Source organism: Ovis aries, chromosome 15 (genome assembly GCF_016772045.2).
Source record: "Ovis aries strain OAR_USU_Benz2616 breed Rambouillet chromosome 15, ARS-UI_Ramb_v3.0, whole genome shotgun sequence".
Taxonomy (NCBI): Eukaryota; Metazoa; Chordata; class Mammalia; order Artiodactyla; family Bovidae; genus Ovis; species Ovis aries.
In genome coordinates this window covers 17,275,560-17,297,231 of record NC_056068.1, presented here as the reverse complement: position 1 = coordinate 17,297,231, position 21,672 = coordinate 17,275,560, and the positions used below count along the sequence as shown (strand labels likewise).

At 39.1% G+C, this 21,672-nt stretch overlaps 1 protein-coding gene across 3 annotated transcripts in view; it reads right to left on the bottom strand.

Moving 5' to 3' along the window:
• CUL5 (cullin 5) overlaps positions 1-21,672 on the bottom strand; it is a 126,509-nt gene that overhangs the window by 102,980 nt on the left and 1,857 nt on the right. The window contains exons 2-3 of one of the 3 annotated variants that reach the window (XM_042232881.2): positions 11,303-11,352; positions 3,783-3,892 (exon numbers count right to left, since the gene is read on the bottom strand). The exons of 1 other annotated variant lie outside the window; for it this stretch is intronic. In XM_042232881.2, the coding sequence (XP_042088815.1) occupies positions 3,783-3,853 (71 nt within the window). In that variant the 5' untranslated portion in view covers positions 3,854-3,892; positions 11,303-11,352. The remainder of the gene's footprint in view (positions 1-3,782; positions 3,893-11,302; positions 11,353-21,672) is intronic. One more of the 3 variants, XM_004015998.5, reaches the window with a different exon arrangement.

Below are 21,672 nucleotides of genomic sequence, written 5' to 3'. Positions count from 1 at the left end.
CTAATCCCTTGAATCTATTTGTCACTTCCACTGTATAATCATAAGGGATTTTATTTAGGTCATACCTGAATGGCCTAGTGGTTTTCCCTACTTTCAATTTAAGTCTAAATTTCACAATAAGGAGGTGATGATATGAACCACAGTCATCTTCAGGTCTCATTTTTGCTGACTGTATAGTGTTTCTCCATCTTTGGTTACAAAGAATATAATTTATCTGATTGCATCTGGTTAACTTATATACAGAGTACATTTGAGAAATGCTGGACTGGAAGAAACACAAGCTGGAATCAAGACTGCTGGGAGAAATATCAGTAACCTCAGATATGCAGATGACACCACCCTTATGGCAGAAAGTGAAGAGGAACTAAAAGGCCTCTTGATGAAAGTGAAAAAGCAGAGTGAAAAAGTTGGCTTAAAACTCAACATTCAGCAAACGAAGATCATGGCATCCGGTCCCATCACTTCATGGGAAATAGATGGGGAAACAGTGGAAACAGTGTCAGACTTTATTTTTTGGGGCTCCAAAATCACTGCAGATGGTGACTGCAGCCATGAAATTAAAAGACGCTTGCTCCTTGGAAGAAAAGTTATGACCAACCTAGATAGCATATTCAAAAGCAGAGACATTACTTTGCCGACTAAGGTCCATCTAGTCAAGGCTATGATTTCTCCTGTGGTTATGTATGGATGTGAGAGTTGGACTGTGAAGAAGGCTGAGCGCCGAAGAATTGATGCTTTTGAACTGTGGTGTTGGAGAAGACTCTTGAGAGTCCCTTGGACTGCAAGGAGATCCAACCAGTCCATTCTGAAGGAGATCAGCCCTGGGATTTCTTTGGAAGGGATGATGCTAAAGCTGAAGCTCCAGTACTTTGGCCACCTCATGCGAAAAGTTGACTCACTGGAAAACACTGTGATGCTGGGAGGGATTGGGGGCAGGAGGAGAAGGGGACGACCGAGGATGAGATGGCTGGATGGCATCACTGACTCGATGGATGTGAGTCTGACTGAACTCCGGGAGTTGGTGATGGACAGGGAGGCCTGGTGTGCTGCAATTCATGGGGTCGCCAAGAGTTGGACACGACTGAGCAACTGAACTGAACTGAACTGATGTCCACAGGTTGAGTTGTCTCTTGTGTTGTTGGAAGAGGGTGTATACTATGACCAGGGTATTCTCTTGGCAGAAGTGTTTGACCTTTGCCCTGCTTCATTTTGTACTCCATGTCCAAACTTGACTGCTACTCTCGGTATCTCTTGACTTCCTACTTTTGCATTCCAGCCCCCTATGATGAAAAGGACATCTTTTTTTTGGTGTTACACCACATTAACAAAGTAAAAGATAAAAACCATATGATAATCTCAATAGATGCAAAAAAGGCTTTTGAAAAAATTCAACACTGATTTCTGATGACAACCTCTCTGGAAAATGGTCATAGAAGGAACCTATCAACATAAGAAAGGTCATATATGACAAACCCACAACAAACATTTTTCTTAATGGAGAAAAACTGAAAGCATTTCCTCTAAGATCAGGAACAAGGTAACACTTGCCACTATTATTTCAACACAGTTTTGGAAGTCCTAGCCATGGCAATTAGAGAAGAAAAAGAAATAAAAGGAATCAAGAACGGAAAAGAAGTCCTAAAACTCTGTCTGCCGATGACATACTACTACACATAGAAAACCCTAAAGATACCCTCAGAAAATTACTGGAGCTCATCAGTGAATTTAGTGAAGTCACAGAATACAAAATCAATACACAGACATCCCTTGCATTCCTACACACTAACAGTGAAAAATCAGAAAGAAAAATGCAGGGAACAATCCCACTCACCACTGAAACAAAAATAAAATACCGAGGAGTAAACCTATCTAAAGACATTAAAGACCAGTATTTAGAAAACTACAGAACACTGATGAAACAAATAAAAGAGGACACAAAGTTGGATTGGATGAATCAATATTGTGAAAATTACTATACTATCTAAAGCAATCTACAGATTCAGTGCAATCCCTATCAAATTACTAGTGGCATTTTTCACAGAACTAGAACAAAAGACTTTACAATTTGTATGGAAATACCAAAGACCCAAAATAGCCAATGCAATCTTGAGAAAGAAAAATGAAACTCGAAGAAATCAACCTTCCTGACTTCAGACTATGCTACAAAGCTGCAGTAATCAAGACAGTATGGTACTGGTACAAAAACAGAAATATAGACCAATGGAACAAGATACAAGGCCCAGAGATAAACCCACACATCTATGGACACCTTATCTTTGACAAAGAGGGCAATGGAGAAAAGACAACCATTTCAATAAGCAGTGCTGGGAAAACCGGACAGCTATGTGTAAAAGAATGAAATTAGAACACTTTTTAATACCATACACAAAAATAAACTCAAGATAGATTAAAGACCTAAATGTAAGGCCAGAAACTATAAAACTCTTAGAGGAAACTACAGGTAAAACACTCTTTGACATAAACCCCAGCATGATCCTCTTTGATCTACCTCCTAGAGTAATGAAAATAAAAACAAAAATAAAGAAATGGGGCCTAATTAAATTTAAAAGCTTTTGCACAGCAAAGGAAACTTTAAACAAGATGAAAAGACAACACTCAGAATGGGAGAAAATAATCAAAAAAGAAGCAACTGTCAAAAGCTTAATCCCCAAAATACACAAGTAGTTCATATAGCCAACATCAGAAAAACAAACAACCTAATCAAAAAAACTAGTGGAAGATTGAAACAGTCATTTCTCCAAAGACGATACACAGATAGCCAACAAATACATGAAAAGATACTCAACATCTCTCATTATTAGAGAAACGAAAATTAAATTACAATGAGGTACCATCTCATATAAGTCAGAATGGCCATCATAAAAAAAAAAAATCTACAAAGAGTAAGTGCTGGAGAGGATGTGGAGAGAAGGAAACCCTCTTACATCATTTGTGGGAATATAAATTGATATAGCCATGATGAAAAACAGTATGGAGATTCCTTTAAAAACTAGGAAAAATAAAACCACCACCAAATGACCCAGCCACCCCACTCTGGGTATATACCCTGAGAAAATAGTAATTCAAAAAGACACATGTACCCCAACCTTCAAAGCAGCACTATTTACATTAGCCAGGAAACAGAAGCAACCTAGATGTGTCCACTGACAGATGAATGAATAAAGAAGTTGTGGTTCATAAATACAATGAAATATTAATGAATGAAAGTCGCTTAGTTGAGTCCAACTCTTCACAACCCCACTGACTATACAATCCATGGAATTCTGCAGGCCAGAATACTGGAGTGGGTAACCCTTCCCTTCTTCAGGGGATCTTCCCGAACCAGGAATTGAACCGGGTCTCCTGCACTGCAGGTGAATTCTTTACCAGCTGAGCTATCAGGGAAGCCTAGGAATGGTTCAGTGATTGGGGGTACCCCAATACCAGTAATGGGCTTCCCTGGTGGCTCAGACAGTAAAGAATCTGCCTGCAAGGCAGGAAACACAGGTTCGATCCCTGGGTCGGGAAGATCCCGGGAGAAGGAAATGGCAACCTACTCCAGTATCCTTACCTGGGAAATCCATGGACAGAGGAGCCTGGTGGGCTACAGTCTACAGCTCACAAAGAGTTGAACTCCACTGAATGACTAACATTTTCACTTTCAATGCCAGTAATTACTTCAAACAGGTAGGCTGTCCAATCTGGAGCCAATATTCCATTGGAATACAGCCACCAAAATTTCCTTTATGTTAGCAAAAAGTTAGAATGAATCAATTACTTACGAAAACAGATCAAACCACTGCTGTTTTGTAACAGATTCCTGGCGTAAAAGCTTCAGAACAATTGGACGCATGAAATCCCATTTGTCTTCAAACTGAAGAGAACCTTTATTCTAAAAAAAAAAAAAGAAAAAAAAAGGACAGAGTAGTTTCAAGGGCAGTTAAATCAGAAGTGGGTTATTTTTATTTCATAAGAGACAACCAGAGAAATTTAAAAGAATCAGATTTCCATAATGGAATCCCTATAACTTAATCTGGTATCAAGGAATCACAGGAAGAACTCACCATAAGAGGAAAAAAAAAAAGTTAAATTTAGCCTTCTCCAAAGAGCATGTCTGGCCTTTGCCCTTGGCTTCCAGTAAGCAGTATCCCTGAGTCCTGGGAATGTTGTGATAAGAGAGTCCCTGGGGGCCTTGGGTCATACTGGATAATCTAACAATGTGATTTAGGAAGGGGACTGGTAAACCCATATAGTTTTAGGGTGGGAGCTGGTCAATCCAGAAATACCAACAATGAGATTCTGGGGTCATTGCAATTTGGGGTCATTTGCGATTTGGGGTCAACGTGGAGACAGAGATTACCCACATGAGCAATGCCTACATGATGAAGCCTTAATAAAAATTTTGGACACCGAAGTTTGTGTGAGCTTCTCTGGCTGGCAGTACTTATATGCCCTGCATTTAATGAGGGAAAGAGAGAAGACCTGACAACACCAGAGAGGACAAGGGAAGCTCTGTTTTTGACCCTCCTGGACACCAACCTATATGTTTTTTCCTTTAGCTGAAAAAAGGCCCTTAATAAACCATAACCATCAGCAGAGCAGTTTTCAGTAAGACCTTACGGAGTATTTTCACAGATTTATGAATATCTCTAACAAATTATTGAGTCTCAGTATTTTGGGAACCTCCCAAATTTGCAGCTAGTGTCAGAAGTGAGGGTGGTCTTGTGTTTAGAGACTGTGCCCTAACTCCTCACAAAAAGTACATTGAAAATCCAAATAAACTCTGATAGCTGAGGAAGGAAAAAAAAACAGAAAGATACCCATCTCATTTTATAACGCTTATAAAACCTTGATACCAAACTGTGAGACAAGAACAAGGAATGGTAATTCTAGACCTATCTAATTTAAAAATATAGATGCAAAACCCTTAAAAATATTAGTAAATTAAATTAAGTGGCATATCAAAAAAATAATACTTCATAATTATACATGTTTATTCCAGTAATGTGAAAGTGGTTCAATATTAAGGGGAAAAAATTCATTATTAAAATGGGGCGGCACTCCATATGTGTTAGTCATGAATACTTTTCATTTTCAAGTTAACTATGGCCATATGACTTGGCTTAATCAATAAATTTCAACAAAAATCATTACTTTTCTAATATGGCAGCACCAAACACCCTTACGAATTTCACTACTGATTTTACTACATATTTGTTAAGAATGTTGCTCCCTTGTATCAGATAAGATCCATGCACTGAATGGAATCTTCGAACACCCTGAAATTATATTTCAGAAGCAGTTTTTAAACATACGGTCTAACAAAAATCTACACCAGGATCACCTAGAATGGTAATTACACAAATATTTATAAAACCTATTACAGACTTGCTGGATCGGAAATCTCTTGAGTTCAGAATTTACATGTTAGCAAATTCATGATAAAACTACATGAAAATATTACAAAGTCTATAACCCCAAGAAGATTAAGAACTCCTAACTAACATTTAAGTTTTGTGAAAGCAAATCATACTTCTTCTTACATCTACACAGTTGATCCTAAAAGTAACTGTACTGTCTCACCCTAGGTACCTACTTTTATCACAAAATAATCTTCTTATGAAGACCCAGGAGATACTAAAAAATTAGTACTGGGATTAGCTGTGCTTCCCTGAACAACTACTTTGTTTTTACCTTATGGACTTCAGTGAATCATGTAGGTAACTTTGCTCTTCTTTGTACTGGTTAATGAGAAATTCAGTCAGATTTGTGATGCTATGGTATATACTTTGTGAACTAATCTTATGGCCGGCTTCATTTTTTCTGTTATTAGTTTCCTATTACCATCTTCTTCATTTACTCTTCCCTCTGAGGGAAGGGTGGGCAAATGAACAAATATGGAAGAACCACAGAAAGGACATGTAAATCTTTTCTTGACTATGACATGAAGACTCATAATACCCTCTTAAAAAAAGAGTATTTTATAATGTCAACTAAGTCTATTTCCATAGGCAATTCTGCCAACTGATAAAATGAAACATAGTATAAATCCTGCAATTAAAAATCAAAAAGGTACAAAAGACTAAACAGGTATCTGAGATAAACACTGGTTAGGCTCTTGAACCTATCAGCTATGGCAAAATGACAGGAAAATCTTTCATCAAAAAGACAGGAAACAGTCTCCTATTTGATGAAACATACAAGATTAACTACAGAAAAATTTTCTTCTAATACTCAGTTAAAGGAGGAATTAAATAATAGAATTTTCTATCAAGCTTTTATGAGTGAGTGAGTGAAGTCGAGCGATCGACTTCACTCACTCATGTCTGACTCTTTGCGACCCCATGGACTGTAGCCCACCAGGCTCCTCCCCCATGGGATTCTCCAAGCAAGAGTACTGGAGTGGGCTGCCATTTCCTTCTCCAGGGGATCTTCCCGACTCAGGGATCGAACCCGGGTCTCCTGCATTCCAGGCTTTAACCTCTGCGCCACCAGGGAAGCTTTTTATAGTAGATTCCAAAAACGATGCTCAAGTAGTTCCTTGACCTATTCTCTGTCAAACTGAAGAGCACATCATTAAATCATAGCTAAATATCAGACACCAAACCTACTATCTACAAAAGATATTAATAAGCAACTGCTACTGCTAAGTCACTTCAGTCGTGTTCGACTCTGTGCGACCCCATAGACGGCAGCCCACCAGGCTCCCCCATCCCTGGGATTCTCCAGGCAAGAACACTGGAGTGGGTTACCATTTCCTTCTCCAATGCAGGAAAGTGAAAAGTGAAAGTGAAGTTGCTCAGTCGTGTCTGACCCTCAGCGACCCTATGGACTGCAGCCTTCCAGGCTACTCCGTCCATGGGATTTTCCAGGCAAGAGTACTGGAGTGGGTTGCCATTGCCTTTTCCGATTAATAAGCAAAGACACCTTCAAACTACAAACTCTGATTTATGAATGTTTCCAATGGCTAACTAAAGGCTGCCTCACCTTTACTGATGTGCTACAAGTCTATTCTGCTTTAATTCTTTCATTACACTCAGAATAGCTATTAAGTGTAGGATTCTCTCACGTACTGGCTCTTTTACACCAACAGGATTTCAACATTTGCCAAAACCCAGTCCCTCTATCCTTCTTTTCTTACAACATAACTAATTCCCTCAGAATTCACTCTTCTTCTCAAACACACAGATGGGTCATGGAGAAGCCGATTTTCCAGGCAGAGAAAGCAACCATTGCAAAGATCCCACAGTAGAAGCATGTCTGATATATTCAAGGTATAGAAAAGTAAGGACAGAGGAGAGAGTGGACGAGGTCAGAGAAGCAACACAGAGCTGGATCTTATAGGGTTTTGAAGGCCATTGTAAAAAGTTTGGCTTCTTTTGTAAGTGAGACGGGGAACCATTAAAGATTCGGAGCAAGAAGTGACATGAATTGATTTATAGTTTTAAATTTCCTGATTGCTATGTTGAGAATACATTATAAGGGGCAAGTGTTACAGCTGTGTATAGGAGGCAAAGTTAGAAATATCAGTGATACAGACCAGGGTGGCAGCAAGGGAGGTGGGGAGTAGCAGTTAAATTTGTATATGTTTTAAAGGTAGTGCTAACAAGATTTCCTGACCACAGGTATCTGAGATGAGAGAAAGAAATAAAGCATGACTCAGGTTTTTGCCTGATAAATTTGTATACTGAGACCCACAAAATGGGAGGCCACCCTATTGGCCCAGACCACATCAAAAATCTAAACCTAAATCAGCCTGCACATATGGTAAACATCGCATAGTCAAGAAAATATAATACCAATCACAATCCTTCAACACAGCTTTATCTAGCTAACCTTATCTTAAAAAAAAGCACCAGCTTACCTCAAAATGGAGAAGGAAATGGCAACCCACTCCAGTATTCTCGTCTAGAGAATCCCATGGACAGAGGAGCCTGGCGGGAACAGGGTCGCAAAGTCGGACACGACTGAGCGACTTCACTTTTCACTTTCACTTACCTCAAAATGAAATCCCTGACTGCCTTGTTTCTGTATTGCCTCTTCTAACGTTATATAAAACTTGCTCCTCCATAAAAATCCTTCAGTAAGAGTACTCCACTGCTTGTTAGGAACTCTACTATTCTAATCCACTGATTATTTTCCTTTGACTGAAGGACATCAAACTCTTTAGTAAACTGTTTTAGTTTTGTGATTTGATGTGTCCAAGAAGTATGGCATTGCCATCAACTGAAGTGGAAAAGACTGCAGATATAACAGGCTTAAGAAGGAAAGCTCAGGAGTTCAGTTACATTTGACATGTCTATCAAACAGTCTTTTGAAGATGTTGACTAGGCAGCTCAATAAGTAAATCTAGAATTTAAAAGAAAGATTAGACCAGCAAATAAAATTGAAAGTCATCAGAGTACATTTAAAAGCAGAAAGTTTTTAAAATTTGCTACTCGATGAGATCACAAAGGGAGTAAATATAAAGAATCAGGCCTCAGTCCTTATGTACTTAGTATTAACAGTTGAGAAGAATAAGAACTAGGAAAGGAAAGAGAAAGCAACAAGAGAGGTGGCAAGAAAATAAAGAGGGTAGTATTCCGTAAACTGACTTTTTATTGTTCAGTCACTAAGCTGTGTCTGACTGTTTGCGATCACATGGACTGCAGCATGCCAGGCTCCTCTGTCCTTTACAATCTCCCTGAGTTTGCTCAAATTCATGTCCATTGAGTCAGTGATGCTATATAACCATCTCATCCTCTGCCACCCCCTTCACCTTTCGCTTTCAATCTTTCCCAGCATCATGGTCTTTTCCAATGAGTCGGCTCTTTGCAGCAGGTGGCCAAACTACTGGAGCTTCAGCTTCAGCAACAGTCTTCCAATGAATATTCAGGGCTGGTTACCTTTAGGATTGACAGTTTTGATCTCCTTGCAGTCCAAGGAACTCTCAAGACTTTTCCAGCACCACAATTTGAAAGATGGGGGAGGTGCCAAAGGTTTGACAGGAAAGATATGAAATAGACATCTAGGAAAGTGGAAGAATAAATGACTATGGAAGTGTAGTGTGATTGGGCTCTATTATAGTTTGTGGTTATGAATTTAAAGTGAAAGTAGCAGATGTGGATCTTTTTCTCCTGCAACATTCAACTGCATAGAAGCTGGCACTGAAAGGTGAAGAGACGGATTGAACCCGGGTGTGGTTTCCCCAGTGAAACAGGAGAGAAGCAAAGGGGTCAAAGTGTATTTCGGGGAGTGATTATAATTACTGAATGAAAAACTTAGGCTGGGAAGGTAAGGGGAAGATAAAGGACAAGATGATGAAAGACAGAGACCTGTGCTTCCAACCAGGATGCAATAACAAGTGCCAGACTTCCCCTCCTGCCTAAACGACTGGAAAGCCAAAGGGCAGTACAGGACAGTATTTCCTGAAAAGGTACACAAATGGGGGTGAGCCTTACAAATGCCCAAGTATGCTACCTATGAGTAGAGTTTTCAGGACTGAGCATAACCAGAGGGAACCCAAATAGCCTGGTGGTTTTACTAAGATTAGGAGACAGAGTTCAGAGTTTCGGGAGGCCAAAGTGATGAAAATATGTGGCACAGAGTATCAGAAAAAGGAACTGTACAAGCAGGGGGCTCTGGAGATGTGCAGAGGAGTCCCTTCAAGCCTCTGACTATTAAATATTGACCCATACATGTAAGTGAGAAAATTATCGGAGCCTGGGGACACAACTGTTTGAAAGAAACAGAACAATCGCCAGAGTCCACACAGGCCTAGTAATGGGTCACATTTCCCCCAGCCAGAGTGGAAACACTCCTTAACATGCTAGGTATCCAGCAGTCTTCAGAAAAGTACTGCACCTATAATGATACCAACGTACCCCTACCTTCAGTGTTGTTCAGACCCACTCTAACAAAACTCAGTAAAAGCAAGCTTTAGAAAGATCAAACTGATTTCAAGTAACTTAACTTTGTCATAGCCAAATCTAAAAATATTTAAAGGAAATTTTAAAACTCCAGTTCCTAAAACATAAAGCTCACAATGTCTGAAATCCAATGAAAATTAATTAAGCAGGTCAATATTATGTGGCAGCCCGGATGGGAGGGGAGTTTAGGGGTGGATGGATACATGTATACATATGGCCGAGTGCCTTTGCTGCTATAACTGTCACAACATCATTAACTGGCTATGCATGGACTGTAGCCTACCAGGCTCCTCTGTCCATGGAACTGTCCAGGCAAGAATACTGGAGTGGGTTGCCATTTCTTCCTCCAGGGGATCTTCCCAACTCAGGGACTGAACCTACATCTCCTGTTTCTTCTGCACTGGCAGGCGACTCTTTACCACTGAGCCACCTACTCCGATATAAAAAAAAAGTTTAAAAAAAAATTATCAAGCAGACAAAGAAGCAGGGAAATATAAACCCACGATCAGGAGAAAAACCAAACCACAGAACCTGATCCAGAAATGACGTGGATGACAGTTTCAGTAGACAGTAATGTTAAACCAGCTATTATACATGTACTCCACACACTTACAAGAAGATAGTAGAAAGCGTAAACATCACAGAAACAAAAGATGTTTTCAAACAAGTATCAGGGAAGATAAATTAGGAATCTGGGATTAATACATACATACTTACTATAAATAAAACAGATACCAACAAGGACCTACTTTACAGTACAAGGAATTATACTGAATATTTTGTAACCTGTAAGGGAAAAGAATCTGAAAAAGAGTATGTGTGTGTGTGTGAATAACTGAATCACCTGTAACTAAAGCAACACGGTAACCCAGCCATACTTCAATAAACACATAAAATTTAAAGTGAAAAGAATATCAGTGAGCAGTGAGACAACCTCAAATGACCTCACCTACATATAACCAGAATCTTGGGGTACAGAGAATATTTGAAGAAATAAAAGGCCAAAATGTTTCCTAATTTGGTGAAAACTATAAACCCACAGACTTAAGACATTAAACGATAAGTACAATCAGTGAGTTGGAGACTCTAGTGGAGCTGAATTATCAGAATAGGAGCACTAGACTGAGTTAGAAAAACAGAAGAAGGTAAGAGTACGTACGATGCTTGAAACTAATGAAAAAAATTTCCCTGTTGGTCCAGTAGCCAAGACCCCATACTCCCAATTGCAGGGGCCTGGGCTTGATCGCTGCTCAGGGATCTAGATCCCTCATGCCACAACTAAGACCTGGCACAACCAAATAAATAAAAAAAAACCAATATAAGGCATATGGCTATACAAGCCAATAAATCTTGTATTTGTGATAAATGTGGTACAAAAGAGTGTTTCCTTTTACCTTCAAATAGTCTCCTTTACATTTCCATGGGTAGCTCAAATATTTAAGATCTGTGGAAAAAAATATGAGTTCAGCTATTTTTAGCCTCTATCATTTAACTTCAATATAGATCACTCTCATCACTGTGATTTTACTTTAAATATCTGATTGCTAATCATGTGTCAGATTCTGAATACTTACAAATATTAATTCATTTAATTGTTACAACTACCCTATGTGTTAGGTGACACTTAGAGGTGAGAAAACTACACAATTCAACCTGAGATTGGGTTAGATCACTTCCCTCAGGTTACAAGCAGTAAGTGTAGAACAAGAGGTCAAGTCCAAGCAGTTTAGTCCTGTCACATTCTTAAACACTCCCTGGATACACTCCCTGGATCCTTCCTGGAAGAGGACTGGTGGGACTTCTAAACTATGGACCAGCTTCAGCCCTTGGCTTCATCTCATCAGGCTTATAAATTGAAGGAAAATAAATCTATGATTATAAAAATTTAGTAGCAATTATCTAGAAGTCACAAAGTGAAAGCATCAATATATAAAAGACATATTTCTCTTTAAACCTGGTGGAGGAGTAGGACACTATTTTCCAAAAAGTTCTAATGCTTCTCTTTAAAACTTTTACATTTCTTTTGACCCATAAATGGGGAGTCAAAAAAAAGAAAAAAGGCTTTTAGGTTTTCTTTAAAGGCAAAAAAAAATGTTTACACAAATTCTGATGATGCCTGTATTTTTAAAAACCCAAACAACTAATTTTAAGGAGGAAAAAATAACTACTAATGAAAGAGTTTGAACTTAATGAGGTTCTTTATCATTTATTATTACACTTAATTCATTTAACAAACATCGGAGTGCTTACTGTAGAAGAATTATGCTAGTCACTGGGACACACAAATGAAAGGTTCTCAAGTAATTCAGTTGCTGGTACAGTGTCTCTGACTTTAATGAATGGCTGGTGGGATCACTGATCACAGAAGACATGGCAGGAGAATAATGCATTTGAGTCGGAAGGTTTGTAAGTGGCGATGCATTTTGGATGTTGTCCAATAAAAGCAAATGCTGAAGTTATAACTCCTCATGTTCTTTTTTTCTGTGTTCTCCCTTCTTTATTTTAAATAAGATAAAAGCTTATCTATTACTGAACTGCTTTTTACTTAAGATCTCTCTCTGAGGGCTAAGGAGGGAAAAAAATCAGTGTAAAGTTTCTCACAATTAGAAGACAGAGAATAAAAACACTAAAATAAAGATGAAAAATAAAACAGGCGAGCAAAGGTTCAGCTCCGTTTCCCAGCTCTAATCAGTACAAAGAATCAGGATCTCTTAATACAGCATGTTGGCTGCCCAGACTCAAATTAAATACATTCAGCTTTACCTGAAAAATACTGCCTAGTAGAATAATCAGTTCTAAAACAGACTGACAATGAAGTTCCACAATCTCATATTTATAGCCCTGTTGTTTGTTTCAAACAAACAAGCAAGCATCAGAAAATAAATTACAGAAAAAATAAATTTTTGTAATGCCCTGTAGTGGGTGGAGGTGTTACAGGTCAGAAATGAAAGATGCTTTAAAGATCTGTCTAGAATATATCATTGCTTTAAAAATCTGCACACCTCCCACTGAAATTCACTACTGCTTTTTCAAGCAATGAGTTCAACTACAATCCCATGTTATTTAATCCCAACAAAGAGTAGATGTGTAACTGCTTATACACAAATATAAAATTTATATCATGCTAAGAAGTAGGAGTGCTTCGGTAAACACAAGAAAAAAAGAAAACCCGCTGACTTGCAAAATGTTTTAAAAGTAACAGAGTCATTTAAAAAAATCTAGTTGGCTATGTGAGGTTTTTAGTTGCGGCACACAGGATCTTCCATCTTTGTTGTGGCATTCAGGTTCCTTAGCTGTAGCATGCGAACTCTTAGCTGCAGCATATGGGATTTAGTTCCCTAACCAGGGACTGAATTCAAGCCCCCTCTACTGGGAGCACAGTCTTGGTCACTGGATCACCAGGGAAGTCCCAACAGAGTCATTTTTAAATTACTCACTTACTTTCCAATAAAATAATCCAAACACTGACCTATTAGTTTGCCCTGAAAATGTCCAAAAATCCTAATACAACATATAAGACAAAACATACATACCCCTACCAAATTGTGCAAACAATATCACAACAATATTTTATAATGATGTCAAATGTTGCATATTTAGAAGAAAACAAAGAATGTAATTATTATTGCTATAGGTCTTCTTGCTACATCTTCATGGATGACAAAAATATAAGAAAAGTTAAGGAGAAGTTGTAAGCAAGGCAAGACAAGAAATAAGAGTCACACAACTGATAGCAATTATTTTTTGTCACCTGTATTCTTTCACGCCTATAACATTTTTACCACAATACAAGGAGCTTAGTTGTTTAATGTCTATATTTGTTCCCTCTTTGAAGTTCCTAGTTTAGAATTCCTTGGCGGTCCAGTGGTTAGGACTCGCTGCTTCCACTGTAAAAGGCCATGGATTTGATCCCAGGTCAGGAAACTAAGATCCTGTATGCCACACAGTGTGGCCAAAAAAAAAAGTTCCCAGTTTATTGAATGTGGATTATATCCAATGATGGCCTTCTAATAACTTTCAAAAGGAAACAAATCTGTATATTTTATGGTTTTTGTGTAAATTATGAGGCTAGCTATTTGAATGTGTGGGTTCCCATAACGTTTACAAGCCACTATTGCTCTCAGTTATGTGATCTGAAACCACATTTGCAATCCCCATTAACCAAAAGAACCACAAAACTACAGTACGTATTTGAATACTAGCAATTCTCACTATGTTCCAGCCACATCACCCTTTTAAAGATGTTACTCAAATATGCCAAGCTCACCACCGCACCTCAGACCTTTGCCTAGAAAGCAGATCATTCAGGTCTCAGGGTCAGTGTCACCTCAGAGAGGCCTTCTCAAGCCACCCGAAGGAAAATGCCCTTCCCTTTTCCTTTCTGCAAATCCAGAACCAAGATCTAAAGCCAGTAAAACAGCTACTTTGATTAGCTATGAGAATGAAATTTTAATTCAGATTAAACAGTACTTTTTTTTTTGGCCACATTACTTGTCTTATGGGATCTTAGTTCTCTGACCAGGTGTCAAACCCAGCACTGCCCCCACCGCCCCCCGGCCCTGCCCACAGTGGAAGCACAGGGTTCTAACCACTGGACCACCAGGGAATTCCCTAAACAATACTTGGGGGGGAAAAAAAAACCAGAAAGCTCTGGGATCTGGTTGAAATGTCATTAAATAGCAGGGAAGAACAATTCAATAGAATGTAACTGAAAGCTATACTTACAGGAAAAATGACTTTCTGTTGTAAATAAGGAAGCAAAATAGTGGCACCATCTTCTGAGCACTCTTGATTATACTGTTTTTATCACAGACCTCATTACTATAAAAACCACCCAAAATGTTACTTATTCCTTTAGTGTCAGTATTTAAACATTATAAATATAAGCTCCAAAGAACTTGGGACCTTGTCTATCATATTCACTACTGTGTTACTGACACTGAAAATAGAATCCAACAGAGAGGGGATACTAATGTATTTGTGGAATGAACAGGCCCAGTTAAACGGATCAAATATCCTTGATATTACCTTTATGTACTCCAAGTATAATGCCCGATGTTTTAACCTGAGCTGTAACTTGTTCCTTTACAGAGCCTATCAGGCACCAGTCACAACCACAACTGGGCACTGTTTTCTCTTTGGCTCTGTCCTTTCATTCTTTCTGGAGTTATTTCTCCACTCTTCTCCAGTAGCATGTGGGCACCTATCCACCTGGGGAGTTCATTTTTCAGTGCTATATCTTTTTGCCTTTTCATACTGTTCATAGGTTTTTCAAGGCAAGAATACTGAAGTGGTTTGCCATTCCCTTCTCCAGTGGACTACGTTTTGTCAGAACTCTGACTACGCCAAAGCCTTTGACTGTGTAGAACACAACAAACTATGGAAAATTCTTAAAGAGATGGGAATACCAGACCACCTTACCCGCCTCCTGAGAAATCTGTATGCAGGTCAAGAAGCAACAGTTAGAACCAGACATGGAACAATGGATTGGTTCCAAATTGCGAATGGAATTTGGACAAGGAATACACAACAGGGCTGTATATCGTCACCCTGCTTATTTAACTTATATGTAGAGTACATCGTGAGAAACGCTGGACTGGAAGAAACACAAGCTGGAATCAAGATTGCTGGGAGAAATATAAATAACTTCAGATATACAGATGATACCACCCTTACAGAAGAAAGTGAAGAGTAAATCAAGAGCCTCTTGATGAAAGTGAAAGAGGAGTGTGAAAAAAACTGGCTTAAAACTCAACATTCAGAAAACTAAGATCATGGCATCCAGTCCCATCATTTCATGGCAAATAGATGGGGAAACGATGGAAACAGGGACAGATTTTATCTTCTTGGGCTCCAAAATCACTGCAGATGGTGACTGCAGCCATGAAATTAAAATATGCTCGCTCCTTAGAAGAAAAGTTATGACCAACCTAGACAGCATATTAAAAAGCAGAGCCAGAACTGATGCATTGGAAAAGACCCTGATGCTGGGAAAAATTGAAGGCAGGAGTAGAAGGGGATGACTGAGGATGAGATGGTTTGGATGGCATCACTAACTCAATGGACATGGGTCTGAGCAAATTCCCAGAGGTGGTAATGGGAAGCCTCGAGTGCTGCAGGCCATGGGGTCACAAAGAGTCAGACAAGAACTGAAGTGAACAGAACTGATTAGGCACGAACTTACTGTATACACTACACCAAGGCAGGAGCCGTGACTTTCTATAATATAACTACATTCATTAGGACCCTTGCAAAATATCTAATAAGAAACACCTGTCTTTGTCTCATTTTTCTCTGTCTACCAGCTGGATGCCTAACATCCTCTTGAAATCTCACTGCAACCTAAAATTCCCCTCTTCTAATCCATTGATAAATGATGGATCTCTCACAGGTTATCTTAAACTGTCATTTCCTGTGAGTAGCTTTAAGTAATATATCACCTCCAGATTATGGTAACTGCTCACTCACTTATTTTCACAAAACATGAAAGATTTTCACACTTATAATCAGTTTTATAGTAAGTATCACATATAATACGATTTAGTCTTCTATTCCCACTCCCACCCCTACCCTTGGCCAATATATGCAGCCTTGAATTAGTTTTCTCCCTCAGCTGTGAGTGTCAAATATAACCAGGTCTCTAGGTCAGCCCACTGGAGTGAAGGACAGTAGCCCTAAGGATCACATTCCCCTTAGATGCTCATTCAAAAGGGCAATTTCCATCAACCCAATGAAAAGTTAGATTCTAAATAAGGCTCTTGTTTATGTTTAAATAGACATTAAAAAATAATTCCAGTTGTGTATCTTAATCACATTCACTGACATTATTCAAATCTGGGTATCACACTCATATTCTTTGCCAAGCATGTTCTACCAAAGTTTCCCCTGATCATTACCAACAAAAGGTCTACCTTTCTTCAAAATCCAGTTCCAATGCTTTCTAAATAAAACTTTTCTTGATCATCACTCCAGAAATGATCCCCTCTGTCTATGAGAGACCAATCCAACACATAGTAACACTTCTAAAGTTCTTGCCTTAAAACCTTTAATATCTGGTTAATTCCCTAAGACCATGGAAATTGTTTTCCATTATCTTTATATCCTGGTGCCTTGCACATGAGTCTATAAAATTATTTTAATAAAAATTAATTCTATACACACTTTGAACCACTCCTTTGTATTTCCATTTTCTTTCCTCTCAAAGAGTAAAACAGTTTCCACTGAGAAAAGTAGTGCTTCACATTTCACTTGTAAGTTTGGACTGTCTTGTGGGCTGCTTTTACACTTCTACTCCTTTCTCTCCCCTTCTCTCTAGATCTAATCAGAAGGAAATAAAGCCAGAAATTCCTCCCTTTAAGCAACCAACGCTCATTTACTGAGCATCTACAATGCATGGATACTGCACTGGACTTCTCTTTTCAGTTAACTATCACTCACTTATGGAGCACCTACCATGAGTAAGTTGGCTTAAAGCTTAACATTCAGAAAATTAAGATCATGGCATCCGGTCCCATCACTTCCTGGCAAATAGATGAGGAAACAGTGGAAGACTATTTTTCTGGGCTCCAAAATCACTGCAGATGGTGACTGCAGCCATGAAATAAAAAGACACTTACTCCTTGAAGGAAAGTTATGACCAACCTAGGCAGCATATTATAAAGCAGAGACATTACTTTGTCAACAAAGGTCAAGGCTATGGTTTTTCCACTGGTCATGTTTGGATGTTAGAGTTGGACTATAAAGAAAGCTGCTGCTGCTACTGCTGCTAAGTCACTTCAGTCATGTCCGACTCTGTGCAACCCCATAGACGGCAGCCCACCAGGCTCCTCCGCCCCTGGGATTCTCCAAGCAAGAATGCTGGAGTGGGTTGCCATTTTCTTCTCCAATGCATGAAAGTGAAGTGAAAGTGAAGTCGCTCAGTCGTGTCCGATCCTCAGCGACCCCATGGGCCGCAGCCCACCAGGTTCCTCCATCCATGGGATTTTCCAGCAACAGTACTGGAGTGGGATGCCATTGCCTTCTCCTAAAGAAAGCTGAGCGCCAAAGAATTGATGCTTTTGAACTATGGTGTTGGAAAAGACTCTTGAGAGTCCCTGGGACTGCAAGGAGATCCAACCAGTCCATCCTAAAGGAAATCAGTCCTGAATATTCATTGGAAGGACTGATTCTGAAGCTGAAACTCCAATACTTTGGCCACCTGATGCAAAGAGCTGACTCATCTGAATAAACCCTGAGGCTGGGAAAGATTGAAGGTGAGAGGAGAAAGGGACGACAGAGGATGAGATGATTGGATGGCATCGCCGACTCAATGGACATGAGTTTGAGTAAACTCCGGGTATGGTGATAGACAGGGAGGCCTGGTGTGCTGCAGTCCATGGAGTCGCAAAGAGTCAGACACAACTGAACTGAAATGAACCATGAATAATCACCACATTAAATGGTTAAAGCATCAACAAATTATAAAGTCCCTAAACTAATAGTGCTTACAATCCAGAAAGGGAGTTAAGATACACAAACAGATCCTGTTAACTAACATAAAAGGCAAAACGTAAGTGCTTGAAGATACTGATGCAGCGCTATGGTTGTGCAGAGTAGGCAACAACTAATTCCAAATGAGAGCTTTCAGAAAAAAGGAGCTATCTGGGCTGAGTCTTGATGACCTAAATAGGATTTTAACAGGCTGGGGGGGTGGGGGGGGGTGGATATTCCTAACACAAGAAACAGCAAACATAAAAAGTCTTGAAGACTCTGGTACAATAATAAACCAAAAAGTAACCAGCAAGGAGGGAGGGAAGGAATGTATGTGTATGTGTGTGGCCTGCAAGCTCATGCACATGTGGGAGGAAGGGGGAGAGAGGGGAAGGAGGAGAGAGATATTAGGGAGAAGACCTCACTAGAAAGATCTCAAAGAATGTGAACTATCAAAGGTATATGAGCAGGAAACTGATACAGTCAGCACTGTGCTCTGGCCTAGCTCTCAGATCAGAGTTAAGAGATAAAAATAGTGAAATCACGGGAGTTAAGACTTGCAGAGGGGTGGGGAGGGTGGGGAGGAAGGTACAAAAATAGAGAAATGATGGAGATTAAATCCCAAGAAATAATTACATTGGGAAAGGAGAGAAGGGAGGTCGGTGAAAAACACAAGAGAGGTGAGGATGAAGAAGACTGAAACAAAATAACAGGGGACTGGCTGCTAAGTCCTGGTGGGAAAATGTAAGCTGAACAAGAACAAGCAGAAGGAGGCAATGGAGCAGGTGCCTTGGAAAAGAGGAGAACATAGGGGAAACTAGAAAACATTGTGATATTGACCAAGGACTCAAATAGCTAGACAATGTGCTAAGAACTGAATAGGGTTAGATTCAACAAAAAATATTTGAACGGCTATTTGGAGTAAGATGCATGATGCATGCCCAGTTGCTTCAGTCAGTTCCGACTCTTTGTGACCACATGGACTGTAGCCCACCAGGCTCTTCTGTCCATGGGATTGTTCAGGCAATAACATTGGAATGGGTTGCTATTTCCTCCTCCAGGGTATCTTCCCGACGCAGGGACTGAACACAAGGCACTTGTGTCTTCTGCGTTGGCAGGCAGATTCTTTACCACTGAGCCACCTGGCAAGCCCATAAAAAGTGAAGTCACTCAGTTGTGTCCAACTCTTTGCAACCCTATGGACAGCAGGCTCCTCTATCCATGGGATTTTCTAAGCAAGAGTACTGTGGGTTGCCATTTCCTTCTCCAGGGAACCTTCCCAACCCAGGGATCGAACCCAGGTCTCCCGCATCGTAGACAGACGCTTTACCGTCTGAGCCACCAGGCAAGCCCATAAGCAACTGGTAATTGCATATGTCAAAATACACAACACAAAATCTTTGTGTATCCAAAAGAGTTCTATTATCCAGCAAAGGTCTACTTGCTTCAGTGAATACATCATTAATACAATCAAATTCCAATATGAAAAAAGGTGGTGGCTTCTATTGCATTAGGTTTTTACTTTTAAGTTTCTTAATGAAGTTCTGAATCATGTTATCTTTCAAAACATATTAGCTATCCCTCCAAACTCTTCATCCACAAATTCAATACACTTAACTTCTTACTGGTACACAGGAAGAGGGCATTATTTTTCAGCAGAACACTAAAGGCCTCCCTTCAGGGTTGATGACATTACTCATCATTCTTCAGATACAGCTGTTTAACCAATAGTCAAATTCTAACTGTATTCTCTTCTAGGCCACACTTCTCAATTTTGACCATCAGTTCAGTTCAGTCACTCAGTCGTGTCTGACTCTTTGCGACCCCATGAACCGCATAAGACATGGTAATTCTGTCAAATATGCTCTGATGAAATCTAATTGCACCATGTCCAAGGCATCTGTGTAGTGAACCAGCCTATTAAACCTGTCAAAAAAGGAAATGAAGCTAACTTGGCCATTCCCTAGCCAGATCTATGACTATTCAAGGTATTACCAAACTTGAATTTATTTACTGATCTATTTATATTTTAATTGAAGTACAGTTGATTTACAATGCTGTGTTAATTTCTGCTTTATAGCAAAGTGATTCAGTTATACACACACACACATAAATATATACAATCTTTCCAATGTTCTTTTCCACTGTGGTTTATCACAGTATATTAAATATAGTTCCTTGTGCTATATAGTAAGTAGCACCTTGTTGTTTATCCGTTCTATTTTCTATATGTACAGTAGTTTGCATCTGCTAATCCCAAACTCCCAGTCCATCCCTTCCCCTCAACCTCCTCCAGACTTTAATTCAAATGACCCTATGAATTCTGGTAAGGGTCTCCCTGCCATTTCTCCAAGACAAACTTCCTACTTTTTCATTAAATATTTCTAAAGGCATAAATACAAGACAACCCCCGCCATCCCCCCCATCCACACACTTCAATGAGGAGAGAAAAAAAGGAAAAAAAACTTTTCTGACCAATGTAAATAAGGAAACTTTTGGTGATACAGATAAAAGAATCAAATGTCTACTTATAATATCCACTGTTAGTTGTATGTATTTAAAAATCACATACTACATAAAATATTGAGAAATTCTTTTACCCCCTTTTCAACATCTCATTAAATAATTTTATTGAAAATTTTCCAGTGTATCTGTCATCTTTTTGTATTCCCTAGAGACTGTGACTTTTACCAGTTTTGTCAGAACATTATCACTTTCCTTTTATTTATAAAAGTTGAGTTACAGAACTGCTCGAATTATGATCTTTTTAACCTAAGTCTTAAGCACCTATTTCTATACATTCAGGTGTTTTCAGTTTATAGGTGGGTGTGTGCTATACATACAGATTCATAATCTCTACAAGGTAACGACTTAAGAGTATTGAACGAAGGAGCTTCAGACTTTTATCTCCTCCAAACAATGCTTTGTAAGGCTTTGTATGGAGTAGAATAAAGTGACTCACTCTTTCCTGAGACACAAATCTGGGAGGAAAAAAAGACTTTGCTTTACATCCACATTATCAGTAAGTCAAAAATTCACAATTACTTCTTCAACACATTTCAATTAATAACATACACTATTGGTTATGTAAATACATGGATACATTAACAGGAGTCTTTGCAAGTTAGTTTTCTTTCTGAATTAATATATTAGAACTTTGCTATACTGCTATAAAAGAAGTGAGTTACTCAACTCCCATGAACTTGTCTTCTTAGAGAAACAGCAGTAGTAACTGTAGCAATTTATGTGTATTGCATGCCAGTTAAGATCCAGTCGCTGTTTTAAGATTATACAT